This window comes from Hemitrygon akajei, chromosome 2 (assembly GCF_048418815.1).
Source record: "Hemitrygon akajei chromosome 2, sHemAka1.3, whole genome shotgun sequence".
Lineage (NCBI taxonomy): Eukaryota > Metazoa > Chordata > Chondrichthyes > Myliobatiformes > Dasyatidae > Hemitrygon > Hemitrygon akajei.
The window spans coordinates 2,336,749-2,354,980 of NC_133125.1; the positions used below are offsets into that span (position 1 = coordinate 2,336,749).

Genomic DNA, 18,232 nt, shown 5'->3' on the forward strand with positions numbered 1-18,232 from the left:
TCCTGAGGAATGCACCTTTGCTGTCCAGATGTTCCAGGATTGAGTGAAGAGCCAATGAGATGACATCTGCTGTGGTCTTGTTGCTCCAGTAGGAAATTGGAGCTGATACAAATCACCAAGAGCTGATGGGTTTCACCACCAATCTCCCAAAACATTTCATCACTGTGGATGTAAGTGCTACTGTATGATAGACATTGAGGCAGATAACCATGCTCTTCTTGGGCACTGGTATAACTGAAGTCTGCTTGAAGCAGGTAGGTAGCACATATTGCTGAGAAATTATAGGCTGGTGAGCCTGACATCCATAGTGAAAAATTATTGGACTGATTTGATGGTCACTATGCCTTTGTGCATGTTAGATCATGTCTAACCAATCTTATAGAGTTTTTTGAGGAAATTATCAGGAATGTTGATGAAGGCAAGGCAGTGAATGTTGGCTACATGAACTTTAGCAAGACATTTGACAAGGTCCTCCATGAGAAGTTGGTCAGGAAGGTTCAGTCGCTTAGCATTCAAGGTGAGATAGTAAATAAAATTAGATATTGGCTTTGTGGGAGAAGCCAGAGAGTGGGTAGTAGATGCTGATTGCAATTTGCCTATCGCCACAATAGGTCAATGGCAGAAGCAATCTCAATGGTTCTTCACATGGCTTTAGACTACCTAGACAATACAAACACTTACTTCAAGATGCTGTTCATCGACTGTAGTTCAGCATTTAATACCATCATTCCCACAATCCTGATTGAGAGTTTGCAGAACCTGGGCCACTGTACCTCCCTCTGCAATTGGATCCTCGACTTCCTAACTGAAAGACCACAGTCTGTGTGGATTGATGATAACATATCCTCTTTGCTGACAATCAATGCTGGTGCACCTCAGGGGTGTGTGCTTAGCCCACTGCTCTACTCTCTGTATACACATGACTGTGTGGTTAGGCTTAGCCCAAACACCATCTATAAATTTGCTGATGATACAACCATTGTTGGTAGAATCTCAGGTGCTGACACTCTCATTTTTTTAAAATATACAATATTTCTGTTTTTGCACATTTTAAAAAATTTATTCAATATACATAATTGACTTGTTAATTTATTGCTTTGTTTTATTCATTTTTTTCCCTCTCTCTGCCAGATTATGTATTGCGTTGAACTGCTGCTGCTAAGTTAACAAATTTCACGTCACATGCTGGTTATTTTAAACCTGATTCTGATTCATTTCTCTGGCTGGAAGACTGTGTCTCCTGGAATGTTGCGGTGATCGGTGCTGAATACTTTGTTGTTTGTCATCTTTATCAATGATCTGGATGATAATGTGGTTATCTGGATCAGCAAATTTACGGATGACATCCAGTTTGGGGGGGTGTAGTGGATGGCGAGGAAGGCTATCATGGCTTACACCCGGATCTGGACCAGCTGGAAAAATAGGCTGAAAAGTGGCAGATGAAATGTAATGCAGACCAGTGCAAAGTTTTGCACGTTAGTAGGACCAGCCATGGTAGGTTTTACACAGTGAATGCTAGAACATTGAGGAGTGTGGTAGAACAAAGGGATCTGGGAATACAGGTCCATAATTCACTGAAAGTGGTGTCACAGGAAGATAGGGTTGTAAAGAAAGCTTTTGGCACATTGGCCTTCATAAATCGGTCTATTGAGCACAGGAAATAGGAAGTTGTGTTGAAGTTGTATAGGACATTGGTAAGGCCTAATTTGGAGAATTGTGTGTAGTTTTGGTCACTTGACTACATTGAGGGGAGGTTTGATAGAAGTATACAAACAATAGATAGTGTAAATGCAAGCAGGCTTTTTCCACTGAGGTTGGGTGGGACTACAACTAGAAGTCAAAGGTTAAGGGTGAAACATGAAAAGTTTAAAGGGAGCATGAGGGGAAGCTTCTTCACTCAGAGGTTCTTGAGTGTGGAGCGAGTTGTCAGTGCAAGTTGTACATGTGAGCTCGATTTTAATGTTGAAGAGAAGTTTGGATAGGTACATAGATGGTAGAGGTATGGAGGGCTATGGTCCTGGTATAGGTCAATAGGAATAGGCAGTTTAAGTGGTTTGGCATAGACAAGATGGGCAGAAGGGCCTATTTCTGTGCTGTACTTTTCTGAATCTATGACCAGACCATTTCACAGGAGGCCTCACCAATATCTTGTACAACTTTGACATAACATCCCACTAGTTTTCTCTTTGTCAAGAATTGATCTTGACCCTGCATAAGTGTTTCTCTATTATTTGCTTCAACTTTTCCATGGAATAACAAATTCCACATCTTACCATTATCAAAGAAAACAAGGAGCTAATTCTCGTTCAGAACACTATCTTCTGCTGCTTGTTATCTTGGGGGATGTTTTATTCTCCAGGGATTTATTTCTGATATTTCCTTTCTTCACAAAGCTGTAACAATTCTGCTTGTGGTCTTTTTCACTTCTCTCATTTGACAATAAGTTAGAAAGAAAAAATATATATTCGTTTTATTTGTCACATGTACATCAAAATATCTCGAGAAATACATCATTTGTGTCAAATCAAATCTGCAACAAAAGTGCTGGGGCAGCTCATAATTATCACTACATTTTTGGTGCCAATGTAGTATGCCTACAGCTCACTAACCCTAACCATGCGTCTTTGTATTGTGGAAGGTAACCAGAGCACCCTGAGGAAACACATGTGGTCACATGGAGAATCCCTTTCATATGCACCTATTTCCAGTCATTACCTTTGCTATGTGATTTCACTCAGTAAGCACTACTAGAGCTCTGCATGATTCCACACCTGAACTATCAAAAAATCAAAAAGCCACCTTGAAACGCTGTCAGACTTCCAAATTCCTTCATCTTCTGGGGCAGTGTTCTGCCATTCATTGTGTTGGCACTGTCTGACATCAAAGGCATTTATTTGTATAATTGTATGTGGGCCCAAGATATCCATGCTGTGAGGGTCAATTACATTCACTTCATAAACGTAGTATTTACCCTCGTCATTATGTGCTGTGATATATGACCTGGGTGAACAAGGTCTTCATCTGTCTTTTATCTGCTTACTCTATTCTCTATCCATGACCATTTGGCAATTTTTTCTACAGAAGTGGTTTGCCATTGCCTTTTTATGGAGAGAGTCTTTACAAGACGGGTGACCCCAGCCATGATCAATACTCTTCAGAGATTGTCTGCCTGGTGTCAGTGTCACATAACCTACACTTGTGATCTGCACCTGCTGCTCGTACGACCACCCACCACCTGCTCCCATGGCTTCATGTGACCCTGATCGGGGGCTAAGCAGGTGCTACACCTTGCTACACCTGTAGACCAGCTGAGGGAAGGAGCACCTTACATCTCCTTTCGTAGAGATGTATCTCCACCCCACCACCCAAAATGTAATGTTACAAAGTGTATTTTTAAGAACAAACAACAGAAAGTCTGTAGATGCTGGAAATCCAAGCAACACAGATAAAATGCTGGAGGAACTCAGCAGGCCAGATGGCGTCTATGGAAAAGAGTAAACAGTTGACATTTTGGGCCGAGACGCTTCAGCAGGACCTGCCGAAGGGTTTTGGCCTGAAATGTCATCTGTTTACTCTTTTTCCATAGAGGCCATCTGGCCTGCTGAGTTCCTCCAGCATTTTGTGTGTGTTGCCTGGTATTTTTAAGGAGCAATTTTTTAAAAGAGAAACAAGATGTTTGGAAAAATACTGAAATTGTTCACTAAAAATAATTCATTCATCATGTCAAGAATTTGCTTTGGGTTGTTAATTATGATTTTTGGAGAGAAGTTTGAGCTTTTCTCATAATGGTTTTAACTTGGTAATAATAGCTGATCAACTGCTTGTCACATACCACGTGCTACCTTCTTATTCCAGATAAGCATCACAGCAGCACAGAGTACTCTGGTGGTCTGCTACGCAAACGGAAGCCTGACTCATTCTTCCTTTGGGGTTTGAACTACTCGTTCAAAATAAAACAATTACTGTAAATGCAAATACAAACTTCAAGCAAACAGAACAATGAGGAGACATTCAGGAAATATGAAGGAACATGCGTTTTTGATTTAGCAATACTTTTACTAGTGCAATTTTTATCAGCGTGACAATGAACTATTTTTACTACATGTTGCTTTTGACATAAAGCAAAAAGAAAAGTCAACAGTAACATTGAAATTAATGTTCAGAGTGAAAATGTACAGAAAGAAGCAAGCATCTTGAAGGCAGTTGCAACTCCTTAGAAATTGGAGTTTGCTATTGAGAACTTGGAAATTGGAATCCTCCATTCCCCTTTCTCTCTTTCTTCATCCCCATTTTGACTTCCCTTTTACCCCTTCCTTCCTCCTCAACTGCCCTCCACCTCCCACTGTTTCCCCTTTCTCCCATAGTCCACTCTACTCCTATCAGGTTCTTTCTTCTCCTGCCCTTTACCTCTTCTACCTATCTCCTCCCTGCTTCTCACTGCATTACCCCCACCACACACCTACCTTCCCCCTCCCCTGGATTTGCCTATCACCTTCTAGCCCTTCCCAATCTTGCTTAATGGTATTGGTCCTTGGCATAAAAAAGGTTGTGAAACCTTACACCTTTCCCTCCCCCTTATTCTGTCGTCTTCCCCTTCTTCTCCAATCCTAGTGAAGGGTCTCAGCATGAAATGTTGACTGTTTATTCCCCTCTGGAGATGCTGCTCAACCTGCTGAGTTTCTCCAGAATTTTGTGTGCATTGCCATGAGAAGAGAAGCATGTTTTTGCAGATAGAGGTAAAACTCTGAGCAGGAACTGAACTGAAAGGTCATTGACTGAATCAACAAGGATTTTTACTTCACAAATCCTCTCTGATCTGCTGATTATTCCCAACATCTTCTGTTTTATTACTGATTTCCAGTGTCTGCTTTTTGGGAAATGTAGTGGAAAATCCAATTAAAAGATATCTGCTTTTAAAATGTACTCTCTTCTCAAGCAGATTTAGATGAGTGTAAAAGTATGAGATTACCTAAACATATTTACAATCCAGTTTTCTCTTTAACTGTTCTGTACTAAGTAGTTTTGTTTGTGACTGGACGTAACTGCAGAAGTCCAGTGACAAAGTTAGTTGTGGAAATAAAAGTCAGTTGCCTGGAGATGGAATGGAGCTTCCGTAGTGGTACTGCTAACTCAAAACATGTGTTTCATCTTATTTCCTAAATGTCCTATTTAAATTAGAATTGTATTTGCATGAAGGATTACCATTTGAGAGCATTTGCCTCTGGGCCTGTACTTGCTGGAGCGTGTTGGAGGCCAAGATCAGAGTACACAGTCTCAGAAAAAAGACGAGGAATTTCTTTTACCAGAGAGTGGTGAATTTGTAGAATTTATTGCCACAGGTGGCTGTGGGGGCCAAGTCTTAATGTACTGTATATTTAAGGCAGATGTTGATGGGTTCTTGATTAGTCAGGGCTTGCAGGGATATGTGGAGAAGGCAGGAGTTTGGGGTTGAGAGGATAATTGGATCACCCATGCTGAAATGGCCGGACCAGACTTGATGGACCAATAGGCCTAATTCTGCTCCTATATCTTATGGTTTATTTATTCTAAGTGTTTAATTTTGCACAAGCATTTCAAACCACAATGGTTTTGTATAAGGTCCCACCAGTAAGAAGTTTAAGAGCAAGTGACACTCTGGATGTTGGATGGAATTCAGCTAAAATGTGAGATTTCTGAACACCCTGCTACCACCCACCACACATTATTTATAATCAACACCAATAGCAGTATTACTGTTGTACATTTAACTATATGTTGTGCATGCACTTCATGTCAACTTGTACATTTTCTGGATAGTTTGTGTGTTATCTTATTGTGCTAATATGATTTTATCTGCTGTAGTTATGTGTGTGTTGTGTTTTGCATCTTAGTTCCTGAGGAATGCTCTTCTGTTTAGCTGTACATTTGTATGTTTGAATGACAAATAACTTGAACAGTGAGTAGGTGAGGGTCTCTACCAGTAATGGTATAGATGTTAGGAAGATCTGTGCAAATGTACTACTGAAAAAGAACCTTTATGGACCAGTTTTTTTTTTCTCTTTACTTTATTTTCATTCATCCTGTTCTACATACATCTCCTCCTTATTAACTCTAATTAACAAACACTGACATCCTCTCTCTGCCACCATCATGACCACAATTGTCATGCTCACTTCAGCACATCTTCTTACGTATTCATCTTGTTCTCTTCTATGTAAGACAATAAGACTTGGGAGCAGAATTAGTCCATTTGACCCATCGAGTCTGCTCCACCATTTCATCATGGCTGATCCATTTTCCCTCTCAGCCCCAATCTCTTGCCTTCTCCCCGTATCCCTTCATGCCCTGACCAGTCAAGAATCTATCAAACACGTCTTAAATGTACATAAATACTTGGGCTCCACAGCTACCTGTGGCAAATAATTCCACAGATTCACCACTTTCTGGCTAAAGTAATTTCACCTCATCTCCATTCTAAAAGGACGCCCCTCTATCCTGAGGCCATGTCCTCTGGTCCTTCAATCTTCTACCACAGGAAACATCCTCTCCACATCCATTCTATCAAGGCCTTTCAACATTCGATAGCTTTCAATATGGTCACTCATTTATCTGAATTCCAGTGAATACAGGCCTACAACCATCAAACGCTCTTCATATGACAAGTTGTTCAATCCTGGAATCATTTTTGTGAACTTCCTTTGAACCTTCTCTAGTGTCAGCAATCCTTTTTAAGATAAGGGGCCCAAACTCGTTCACAATATTCCAATTGAGGCCTCACCAGAGCTTTGTAAAGCCTCAACAGTACATCCTTGCTTTTATATTCTGTTACTCTTGAAATGAATGCTAACATTGCATTTGCCTTCCTCACCACAGACTCAACCTGCAAATTAACCTTTAGGGAATCCTGCGCAAGGACTCCCAAGTCCATTTGCGCTCAGATTTTTGAATTTCTCTCCATTTAGAAAATAGTCTACCATTTTATTTCTTCTGCCAAAGTGCATGACCATCCACTTCCTAACATTGGATTCCATCTGCCATTTCTTTGCCTATTCTCCTAATCTGTCTAAGTCCTTCTGTGGCCTGTCTACTTCCTCAAAACTACCTGCTCCATCACCTATCTTTGTATTGTCCACAAACTTTGCAGCAAAGCCATCATTCTGTCATCCAAGTCATTGACATTTAACGCAAGAAGAATCAGTCCTAACACAGACCCCTGTGGAATACCATGAGTTACTGGCGTCAAACCAGAAAATGGCTCCCTTTCTCCCACTGTTTGCTTTCTGCCAATCAGCCACTGCTTTACCCATGAGACTATCTTTCTTGTAATGCCATGAGCTTGTAGCTTGTTAAGCAGTCTTGTATGGCACCTTGTCAAAGGCTTTCTGAAAATCCAAGTACACAACATCAACTGCGGAACGCCAGTAGTCGCTGGCAGCCAACCAGAAAAGGATCCCTTAATTCCCACTCACTGCCTCCTACCAATCAGCCAATGCTCTAGCCATGCCAGTGACTTTACGGTAATACCATAGGCTCTTAACATGGTAGTCAGCCTCATGTTGGCACCTTCTCAGAGGACTTCTGAAAATCCAAATATCCCCTTTATTTGTCCTATTTGTAATCTCCTCAAAGAATTCTAATGTGCAAGATGTTTCCTGAAGGAAACCATGCAGACCTTGTTCTATCTTGTCCTGTGTCACCAAGTACTCCATAACTTTATCCTTAGCAATCGACTCCAACATCTTTCCAACCATTGAGGTCAGGCTAACTGGTCTATAATCTCCTTTCTGCTGCCTCCCTCCTCTCTTAAAGAGTGGAGTGACATTTGCAATTTTCCAGAGTTCAATGATTCTTGACCGATCATTATTAATGCATCCACAATCTCTACCGCTATCTCTTTCAGAACCCTAGGGTGCAGCTTATCTGGCCAGGGTGAATTATGTACCCTTTGGTCTTTCAGCTTTTTGAGCACCTTCTCCCTTGTAATAGTAACTGCAGTCACTTCTCTTCCCTCACACACTTCAACAACTGGCACACTGCTAGTGTCTTCCACAGTGAAGACCGATGCAAATTACTCATTTCATTCATCTGCCATCTCCTTGTCCCTCATTATTATTTCTCTTGCCTCATTTTCTAGCAGTTCAATATCCATTATCATCTTTTATTTCTTATATACTTGAAAAAGCTTTTACTATCCACCTTGATATTGTTTGCTAGCTTGCTTTCATATTTCATCTTTTCCCATATAATGATTATTTTTGTTGTTTTCTGTAGGTTTTAAAAAGCTTTCCCAATCCTCTATCTTCCTGCTAATTTTTGCTTTGTTTTATGCCCTCTCTTTTGTTTCTATATGAGCTTTGATATCTCTTGTCAGCCATAGTTGTACTATTTTACCATTTGAGTATTTCTTTGTTTTTGGAAAACATCAACTCTGCACCTTCCTTATTTTTCCTAGAATCTCAAGCCATTGCTACTTTGCTGACATCCCTGCTAGCATCTTCTTCTAATTTACTTTGGTCATCTCCTCTCTCATACCACTGTAATTTCCTGCATTCCATTGAAATACTGCTACATCAGACTTTACTTTCTCCCTCTCAAATTTCAATTTGAAATCAATCATATTGTGATCACTGCCTCCTAAGGGTTCTTTTACCTTAAGCTCGCTAATCACCTCCTGTTCTTTATATAATACCAAATCCAGTCTAGCTGATCCCCTAGTAGGCTCAATGACAAACTGTTCTAAAAAGCCATCTGGTCGGCATTCAACAAACGTACTCTTGAGGTCCGTTATCAACCTGATTTTCCCAATTGACCTGCATGTTAAAATTTCCCATGACTATCATAGCATTACCCTTTTGACATGCCTTTTCGATTTCCTGTTGTAATCTGGGGCCACATCCCAGCTGCTGTTTGAAGGCATGTATGTAACTACCAACAGAGTCCTTTTCCATTGCAATTTCTGAACTGCACCCCCAAGGATTCAACATCCTCTGATCCTGTGCCACATCTTTCTAATGCTTTGATGCCATCCTTTACACAGCATCATCACCCCTTCTGCCTGCTTTCCTATCCCTCCAGTATGATGTGTAACCCTGGACATTCAGCTCCCAACTACAACCGTCCTTCAGCCACGATTCAGTGATGTCCACAACATTATACCTGGCAATCTGTAAAAGTGCAACAAGATCATCCACCTTATTTCATGTACTCTGTGCATTAACATATAGCACTTTGTGTACTGTTTTTGCCTTTCTTATTCTGCATCCCTAATACACTGAAACTCGCCCTGCTGGGTGCAATCTTGTCCTATCATTTGCCTGCCCTTCCTGCCAGTCTGACTACACGCTAACTTTGTTTTTTTTACCATCTGTCCTGTCCTGAGTCTCTTCACTTTGGTTTCCACCCCCCTTATAGTAGTTTAAACCCTTGCCAACAGCTCTAATGAGCCTGCCTGTGAGAATATTGGTCCTCCTCTGGTTCATGTGCAACCAGGCCTTTTTTATGGGTCACACGAGGGGTGATTGATAAGTTTGTGGCCTAAGGTAGAAGGAGTCAATTTTAGAAAACCTAGCACATTTATTTTTCAACGTAGTTCCCTCCTACATTTACTGAACACACTTAGTCCAGTGGTCATGGAGCATACGGATCTTGGACCTCCAGAAGGTGTGCACAGCATGGGTGGTTGATAAGTTTGTGGCCTAAGGTAGAAGGAGTTGAGTTACACAACTCTTGTTACATGCACATGCAGGTCAACTCTGAGTAATTATGCAGAAAGTTCGAAGTTAATAACTCATTTCCTTCTACCTTAGGCCACGAACTTATCAATCACCCCTCGTACCTCCCCCGGAAGAGATCCCAATTGATCCAAGAACTTGAAGCCCTGCTCCATGCACCAGCTTCTCAGTGACAGATTAATTTGTCAGATTATCCTGTTTCTACCCTTACTGTTGTGTAGCACAGGCAGCAATCCAAAAATTATTACCGTGGAGGTCCTGTCTCGCAGTTTTCTGCCTAGCTCTCTAAATTCTATCTCCAGGACCTCATTGCTTTTCTTTCCTATGTCATTGGTACCAATATGTACCAAGACATCTGGCTGTTCCCCCTCCTCCTCCAAAATGCTGTGGACACAATCTAAGACGTCCTTGATCCTGGCATCTGGGCGGCAGCATACCATCCAGGTGTCTTATTCATGTCCACAGAATCTCCTGTCTCACTTCTTTCTGATGATTTGCTTTAGTTTTTTGCATAACAGAGCTATGCAACCGCTCTGACTGCCTGCCTGTCCTTTTGACACAATGGACATCAGCACCTGTCTATAGTCTTCATTCAGCCATGATTCGGTAATACCCAAAGGGTCATACCTGCCAATCTCTAACTGTGCTACAAGATCATTATCTTATTCTGTATATTGCATGCATTCAAATAGAGCACCTTCTGTCCTGAATTTGACCCCCTTTTCAATTTTGGCCCCATGTTACACTGCAACTTATCCCACTGACTTCATTTTTGCCCTATCATCTGCCTGTCCTTCCTGACTGTTTCACTACACACTACATCTGCTTGTATACCAACTGCTCCAACCTCAGACCTACCACTCCCATTCCCATCCCCCTGCCAGATTAGTTTAAATTCTCCCCAACAAGTCTTGCAAACCTTCCCTGAAGGATATTGGTCTCCCTCAGGTTCAGCTGTAACAGTCGTTTTGTATAGGTTATATCTCCCCCAGAAGAACTCCCAATGATCCCAAAATCAGGGGTGTGTGCTTATCCATTGCTCTACTCTCATTGCATGGATGTGGCTAATGTATGGCATTTTGGTATTGATGTCAGCTAAATCACTTCACCAACAAGTTTCTGAAGAGTATTTCCAGGGCTCCTATTAGGAACATCCATCAATAAGCCGACCAGTGAGAAATGTCTGTACTTCTGTGTCATCCATTTTTAATGCACTCTTGATGTTTTATCACCCAGACTCATTGGGAAAATAATTAGCAGTTTGCATTGATGGATCAGTCATATGCAAATAGAGGGCCACAGATGCATTGAAGGGGAATTAATAAATTTTATGTATTGTCATGCAAATCACTGATAATTAGAAATTATAAATTGTACTCAGACATGGTACCATAGCTTCATGTCACTGCTTTAAAGCATTAGACTACTCACTATATTAAAGTATTGAAATGTGGTCTTTCTTTTCTTCCCAGGGACATTCGACCAACCATCTTAAACCTTCAATAGATGCAGGGAATTTTGCAATGCCCAGCTGTGGTGAGCCTCTTGTAAGTATTGCAGTTTATCAGTTCATCCCTGTAATATCTGATTTGACAATAGAGCTGCTGATCTGCCTCCTTTGTGTCCATTTGTATGTGGATTTGTTATTTTACAGAATTCCATGTTTCATTGCTTTTAATTGAACAGTTTGTTCATAAGACATAGAAGCAGAAATAGTCTATTCAGCCCATCGAGTCTGCTTCACCATTCCATCATGGCTGATCCCAGATCCCACTAAACCCCACAACCTGCCTTCTCACCATGTCCCTTGATGCCCTGACCCATCAGGACTGATCAACTTATGCCTTAAATATACCCACCGACTTGACCGACACCACAGTCTGTGTCAGAGCATTCCACAGATTTACTACTCTATGGCTAAACAAAATCCTCTTTATTTCTGTTATAAAAGGTCACTCCTCAATTTTGAGGCTGTGCCCTCTAGTTCTGGACACCCCCACCATAGGAAACATCCTCTTCACCTCCACCCTATCTAGACCTTTCAACATTTAGAGGTTTTCAATGAGATACTCTCACATTCTTCTAAATTCCAGTGAGTACAGGCCCAAAGCTGCCAAATGCTCCTCATGTTAACCCCTTCAGTCCTGGAATCAATCTCATGAATCTTCTCTGGACTGTCTCCAATGACAACACATTCTTTCTGAGATACGTGGCCCAAAGCTGTTGACAATACTCCAAGTGCGGCCTGACAAGTGTCTTATAGAGGCTCAGTACCATATCCTTGCTTTTATATTCTAATCCCCTTGAAATAAATGCCAACATTGCATTTTTATTCTTTACCACAGACTCAACCTGTAAATTAACCTTCTGGGAGTCTTGCATGAGGACACTGAAATCCCTGTGCACCTCTGACGTTTGAACCTTCTCCTCATTTGGATAATAGTCCTTTTACCAAAATGCATTTTCATACATTTCCCTGCACTGTAATCCATCAGTCACCTTTTTTTTAACCCATTCTTCCATTTGTCAAAGTCCTTTTGTATTGCATTGCTTCCTCAGAACTACCTACCCCTCCACCTACCTTCGTGTCATTCATGAACTTTGCCATAAAGCCATTAATTCCATTATCCAAATCATTGACAGTATGAAAAGTAGTGGTTCCAATACTGACTCCTGAGGAACACTACTAGTCACTGGCAGCCAACCTGAAAAGGCCCTTTTCATTCCCACTCACTGCCTCCTGGCTGTCAGCTATTCCTCTATCCATGTCAGTTTCTTTCCTGTAAAGCCACAGGATTTTTATCTTGTTAAGTAGCCTGTGTGTGGCACCTTATCAAACGCCTTCTGAAAATCCAAGTAAATGACATCCATTGTTCACCCTGTTTGTTGCTTCATCAAAGAACTCTAACAGATTTGTCAAGTAAGGTTTCCTGTTACAGATCCGTGCTGCCTTTGACTTAAATTATCAGTAGTCACCATGTACCCCAAAACCTCATCCTTAATAATAGACTCAAACACTTTCCCATAATTTCCTTCCTTTTGCCTTCCTCCCTTTTTAAAGAGTGGAGTGACATTTGCAATCTTCCAGTCCTCAGGGACCATGCAAGTGGTTCTTGAAACATCATGACCAATGCATCTGTTATCAGTGACCTCTCTCAGGACTCTGGGATGCAGTTCATCTGGCCCAGGTGACTTAACTACTTCACGACCTTTGAGGTTGGCTAGTACTTATTTCTTTGTAATAGCAACGGTACTCACCCCTGCTTTCTGATACTCACAGACCTCTGGCACACTGATAGTGTCTTCCACAGGGAAGACAGATGCAAAGTACTCATTAATTTCTTCTGCCATTTTTGTCCCCTATTACTACCTCACCAGCATCATTTTCCAGTGGTCCAATATCAATTCTCACCTGCCTTTTACTCTTTATATAACTGGAAAAACTTCTAGTATCCTGCTTTATATTATTGGCTAGTTTGCCCTCATTTTTCATCTTTCCCCTTCTTATAACTGTTTTAGATGCCTTTTGTTGGATTTTAAAAGCTTCCCAGTCATCCAACTTCCATTCACTTTTGCTACCTTATATGCCCTTTCCTTGGCTTTTATGCAATCCCTAACTTCCCTTGTCAGCTATGGTTGCCTACCCCTGCTATTTTAGAACTACTTCTGTGGGTCATATCTATCCTGTGCCTAGTGAACTATCCCAGAAACTTCAGCCATCTCTACTCTGCTGTTGTCCCTGCCAGTATCTCCCTTCGATGCACCTGGACAAGCTCCTCATGCCTATGTAACTCCCTTTATTCCACTGTGATACTGATACATATGATTTATGCTTCTCCTTCTCAAACTGCAGTATGAATTCAATGAGCAAACACGAGGAAATCTGCAGATGCTGGAAATTCAAACAACACACACAAAATGCTGGTGGAACACAGCAGGCCAGGCAGCATCGATAGGGAGAAGCGATGTCGACGTTTCGGGCTGAGACCCTTCGTCAGGACTAACTGAAAGGAAAGATAGTAAGAGATTTGAAAGTAGAGGGGGAGGGGGAAATGCAAAATGATAGGAGAAGACCGGAGGGGGTGGGATGATGCTAAGAGCTGGAAAGGTGATTGGCGAAAGTGATACAGAGCTGGAGAAGGGAAAGGATCATGGGACGGGAGGCCTCAGGAGAAAGAAAGGAGTGGGGGGAGCACCAGATGGACCTCAGGAGAAAGAAAGGGGGGGGGGGAGCACAAACTCAGGTTGGAGGAACAACACCGTATATACCGGCTGGGTAGCCTCCAACCTGATGGCATGAACATTGACTTCTCTAACTTCCGTTAATGCCCCCCCCTCCCCTTCTTACCCCATCCCTGACATATTTAGTTGTTTGCCTGTTCTCCATCTCCATCTGGTGCTCCCCCCCTCCTTTCTTTCTCCTGAGGCCTCCCGTCCCATGATCCTTTCCCTTCTCCAGCTCTGTATCACTTTCGCCAATCACCTTTCCAGCTCTTAGCTTCATCCCACCCCCTCCGGTCTACTCCTATCATTTCGCATTTCCCCCTCCTCCCTCTACTTTCAAATCTCTTACTATCTTTCCTTTCGGTTAGTCCTGACGAAGGGTCTCGGCCCGAAACGTCGACATCGCTTCTCCTTATCGATGCTGCCTGGCCTGCTGTGTTCCACCAGCATTTTGTGTGTGTTGCTGTATGAATTCAATGATATTATGATCACTGCCTCCTAAGGATTCCTTTACATTAAGCTCCCTCATAAGATCTGGGTTATTGTACAACACCCAGTCTAAGATAGCCTTTCCCCAAGTAGGCTCAAGCAGAAACTGCCCTTAAAAGCCATCACATAGGCATTCAACAATATCTCTTTCTTGTGTTCTGACACCAACATGTTTTTCCCAATCCCCTTGCATATTGAAGTCCTGCATTACATTTTTGACATTACCCTTATTTCATGCCTTTTCCAGCTCTCTTTGTAATCTCAATCTCACATATTGCCTATTATGGTGGTCCTGAAAAACGTTGTCTCATTTTTACTATGTACTGTATCAGCAGATATGGTTGAAATAACAGTAAAAGTGACTTGACTTGACTATTTGGAGGCCTATATATATCTCCCATAATTTTTTTTACCCTTACAGTTTCTCAACATTCTCTGACCTTATGTCACCTCTTTCTAAAGATGTAATTCCATCTCTTACCAACAAAGCCACACCACCACCCCTGCCTTCCTGCCAGTCCTTTCAATACAAAGTATATCCTTTGATGTTAAGCTTGATGTTATGGCCTTCTTTCAGCCATGACTCCGTGATGCTGACAACATCATACTGACCAATCTCTAATTGCGCTACGAGTTCGTCCACCTTATTCCAAATGCTACGTGGATTTAAATACAGCATCTTCAGTCCTGTATTCTTCAACTTTTTGAGTTTTGCCTCTGTGGTGTAATTTAACATTTGCTCTGTCTGCATTTGTACCCCAACATTGGCTTGTCCTTCTTTACACTCATGTTATATCCATCATCTACTTGCCATGATGTAGACAGTGATTGTTCTTGGCAAATTTTTCTAGGGAAGTGGTTTGCTACCTTCCGGGAAATGTCATTACAAGGTTGGCGAGTCCAGCCATTATCAATACTCTTCAGAGGTTGTTTGCCTGGCGTCAGTGGCTGCATAACCAGAGCTTGTGATGTGCACCAGCTGCTTATACAACCATCCACCACCTGCTCCACTGGCTACACATGACCCTGATCGAGGGACTAAGCAGCTGGTACATCTTGCCCAAGAGTGAAGTGCAGGCTAGTGGAAGGAAGGAGTGCCTTACATCTTCTTTGGTAGAGATATATCTCCCCACTGCCACCCCCCACCCACCGAAACAGTGGTGGGTAAATTAATGGAAAGTATTCTTAGAGATGGTATATATAATTATCTGGATAGACAGGGTCTGATTAGAAGCAGTCACCATGGATTTGTGCGAGGAAGGTCATGTTTGACAAATCTTACTGACTTTTTTGAAGAGGTTACTAGGAAAGTCGACGAGGGTAAAGCAGTGGATGTTGTCTATATGGACTTCAGTAAGGCCTTTGACAAGGTTCCACATGGAAGGTTAGTTAGGAAGGTTCAATCATTAGGTATTAATATTGAAGTAGTAAAATTGATTCAACAGTCGCTGTATGGGAGATGCCAGAGAGTAGTGGTGGATAACTGTTTGTCAGGTTGGAGGCCGGTGACTAGTGGTGTGCCTCAGGGATCTGTACTGGGTCCAATGTTGTTTGTCATATACATTAATGATCTGGATGATGGGGTGGTAAATTGGATTAGTAAGTATGCAGATGATACTAAGATAGGTGGCGTTGTGGATAATAGAGTAGGTTTTCAAAGCTTGCAGAGAGATTTAGGCCAGTTAGAAGAGTGGGCTGAAAGATGGCAGATGGAGTGTAATGCTGATAAGTGTGATGTGCTACATTTTGGTAGGACTAATCAAAATAGGACATGCATGATAAATGGTAGGGCATTGAAGAATGCAGAGGAACAGAGTGACCTAGGAATAATGGTGCATAGTTCCTTGAAGGTGGAATCTCATGTAGATAGGGTGGTGAAGAAAGCTTTTGGTACGCTGGCCTTTATAAATCAGAGCATTGAGTATAGGAGTTGGGATGTAATGTTAAAAGTGTACAAGGCATTGGTGAGGCCAAATTTGTATTGTGTACAGTTCTGTTCACCGAATTATAGGAACGATGTCAACAAAATGGAGAGAGTACAGAGGAGATTTACTAGAATGTTACCTGGGTTTCAGCACCTAAGTTACGGAGAAAGGATGAACAAGTTAGGTCTTTATTCTTTGGAGCATAGAAGGTTGAGGGGGGACTTGATAGAGGTATTTAAAATTATGAGGGGGTAGATAGAGTTGACGTGGATAGGCTTTTTCCATTGAGAGTAGGGGAGATTCAAACAAGAGGACATGAGTTGAGAGTTAGGGGGCAAAAGTTTAGGGGTAACAAGAGAGGGAATTTCTTTACTCAGAGAGTGGTAGCTGTGTGGAATGAGCTTCCAGTAGAAGTGGTAGAGGCAGGTTCAATATTGTCATTAAAAAAAAAAAAAATTGGATAGGTATATGGACAGGAAAGGAATAGAGGGTTATGGGTTGAGTGCAGGTCAGTGGGACTAGGTGAGATAGATAGATAGATAGATAGATAGATACTTTATTCATCCCCATGGGGAAATTCAACATTTTTTCCAATGTCCCATACACTTGTTGTAGCAAAACTAATTACATACAATACTTAACTCAGTAAAAATATGATATGCATCTAAATCACTCTCTCAAAAAGCATTAATAATAGCTTTTAAAAAGTTCTTAAGTAGTTTACTTAAATACATTAATACAATCAACCCCGGCACTTTAACATATCTTACTCCTGGCGGTTGAATTGTAAAGCCTAATGGCATTGGGGAGTATTGACCTCTTCATCCTGTCTGAGGAGCATTGCATCGATAGCAATCTGTCGCTGAAACTGCTTCTCTGTCTCTGGATAGTGCTATGTAGAGGATGTTCAGGGTTTTCCATAATTGACCGTAGCCTACTCAGCGCCCTTCGCTCAGCTACCGATGTTATACTCTCCAGTACTTTGCCCACGACAGAGCCCGCCTTCCTTACCAGCTTATTAAGACGTGAGGCGTCCCTCTTCTTAATGCTGCCTCCCCAACACGCCACCACAAAGAAGAGGGCGCTCTCCACAACTGACCTATAGAACATCTTCAGCATCTCACTACAGACATTGAATGACGCCAACCTTCTAAGGAAGTACAGTCGACTCTGTGCCTTCCTGCACAAGGCATCTGTGTTGGCAGTCCAGTCTAGCTTCTCGTCTAACTGTACTCCCAGATACTTGTAGGTCTTAACCTGCTCCACACATTCTCCATTAATGATCACTGGCTCCATATGAGGCCTAGATCTCCTAAAGTCCACCACCATCTCCTTGGTCTTGGTGATATTGAGACGCAGGTAGTTTGAGTTGCACCATATCACAAAGTCCTGTATCAGTTTCCTATACTCCTCCTCCTGTCCATTCCTGACACACCCCACTATGGCCGTGTCGTCAGCGAACTTCTGCACATGGCAGGACTCCGAGTTATATTGGAAGTCTGATGTGTACAGGGTGAACAGGACCGGAGAGAGCACGGTCCCCTGCGGCGCTCCTGTGCTGCTGACCACCGTGTCAGACCTACAGTCTCCCAACCGCACATACTGAGGTCTATCTGTCAAGTAGTCCACTATCCAATCCACCATGTGAGAGTCTACTCCCATCTCCGTTAGTTTGTGCCTTAAGATCTTGGGCTGGATGGTGTTAAAGGCACTAGAGAAGTCCAGGAATGTAATCCTCACAGCACCACTGACCCCATCTAGGTGAGAGAGTGATTTGTGCAGCAAATACGTGATAGCATCCTCCACTCCTACCTTCTCCTTATACGCAAACTGAAGAGGATCCCGGGCGTGCCTGGTTTGTGGCCTCAGATTCTGTATTATCAG

At 42.1% G+C, this 18,232-nt stretch overlaps 1 protein-coding gene across 3 annotated transcripts in view; it reads left to right on the forward strand.

The window, feature by feature from the left end:
* mctp1a (multiple C2 domains, transmembrane 1a) overlaps nt 1-18,232 on the forward strand; it is a 553,815-nt gene that overhangs the window by 56,243 nt on the left and 479,340 nt on the right. For all 3 annotated transcript variants that reach the window (XM_073066356.1, XM_073066347.1, XM_073066365.1), the window contains exon 2: nt 11,183-11,257. In XM_073066356.1, the coding sequence (XP_072922457.1) occupies nt 11,183-11,257 (75 nt within the window). The remainder of the gene's footprint in view (nt 1-11,182; nt 11,258-18,232) is intronic.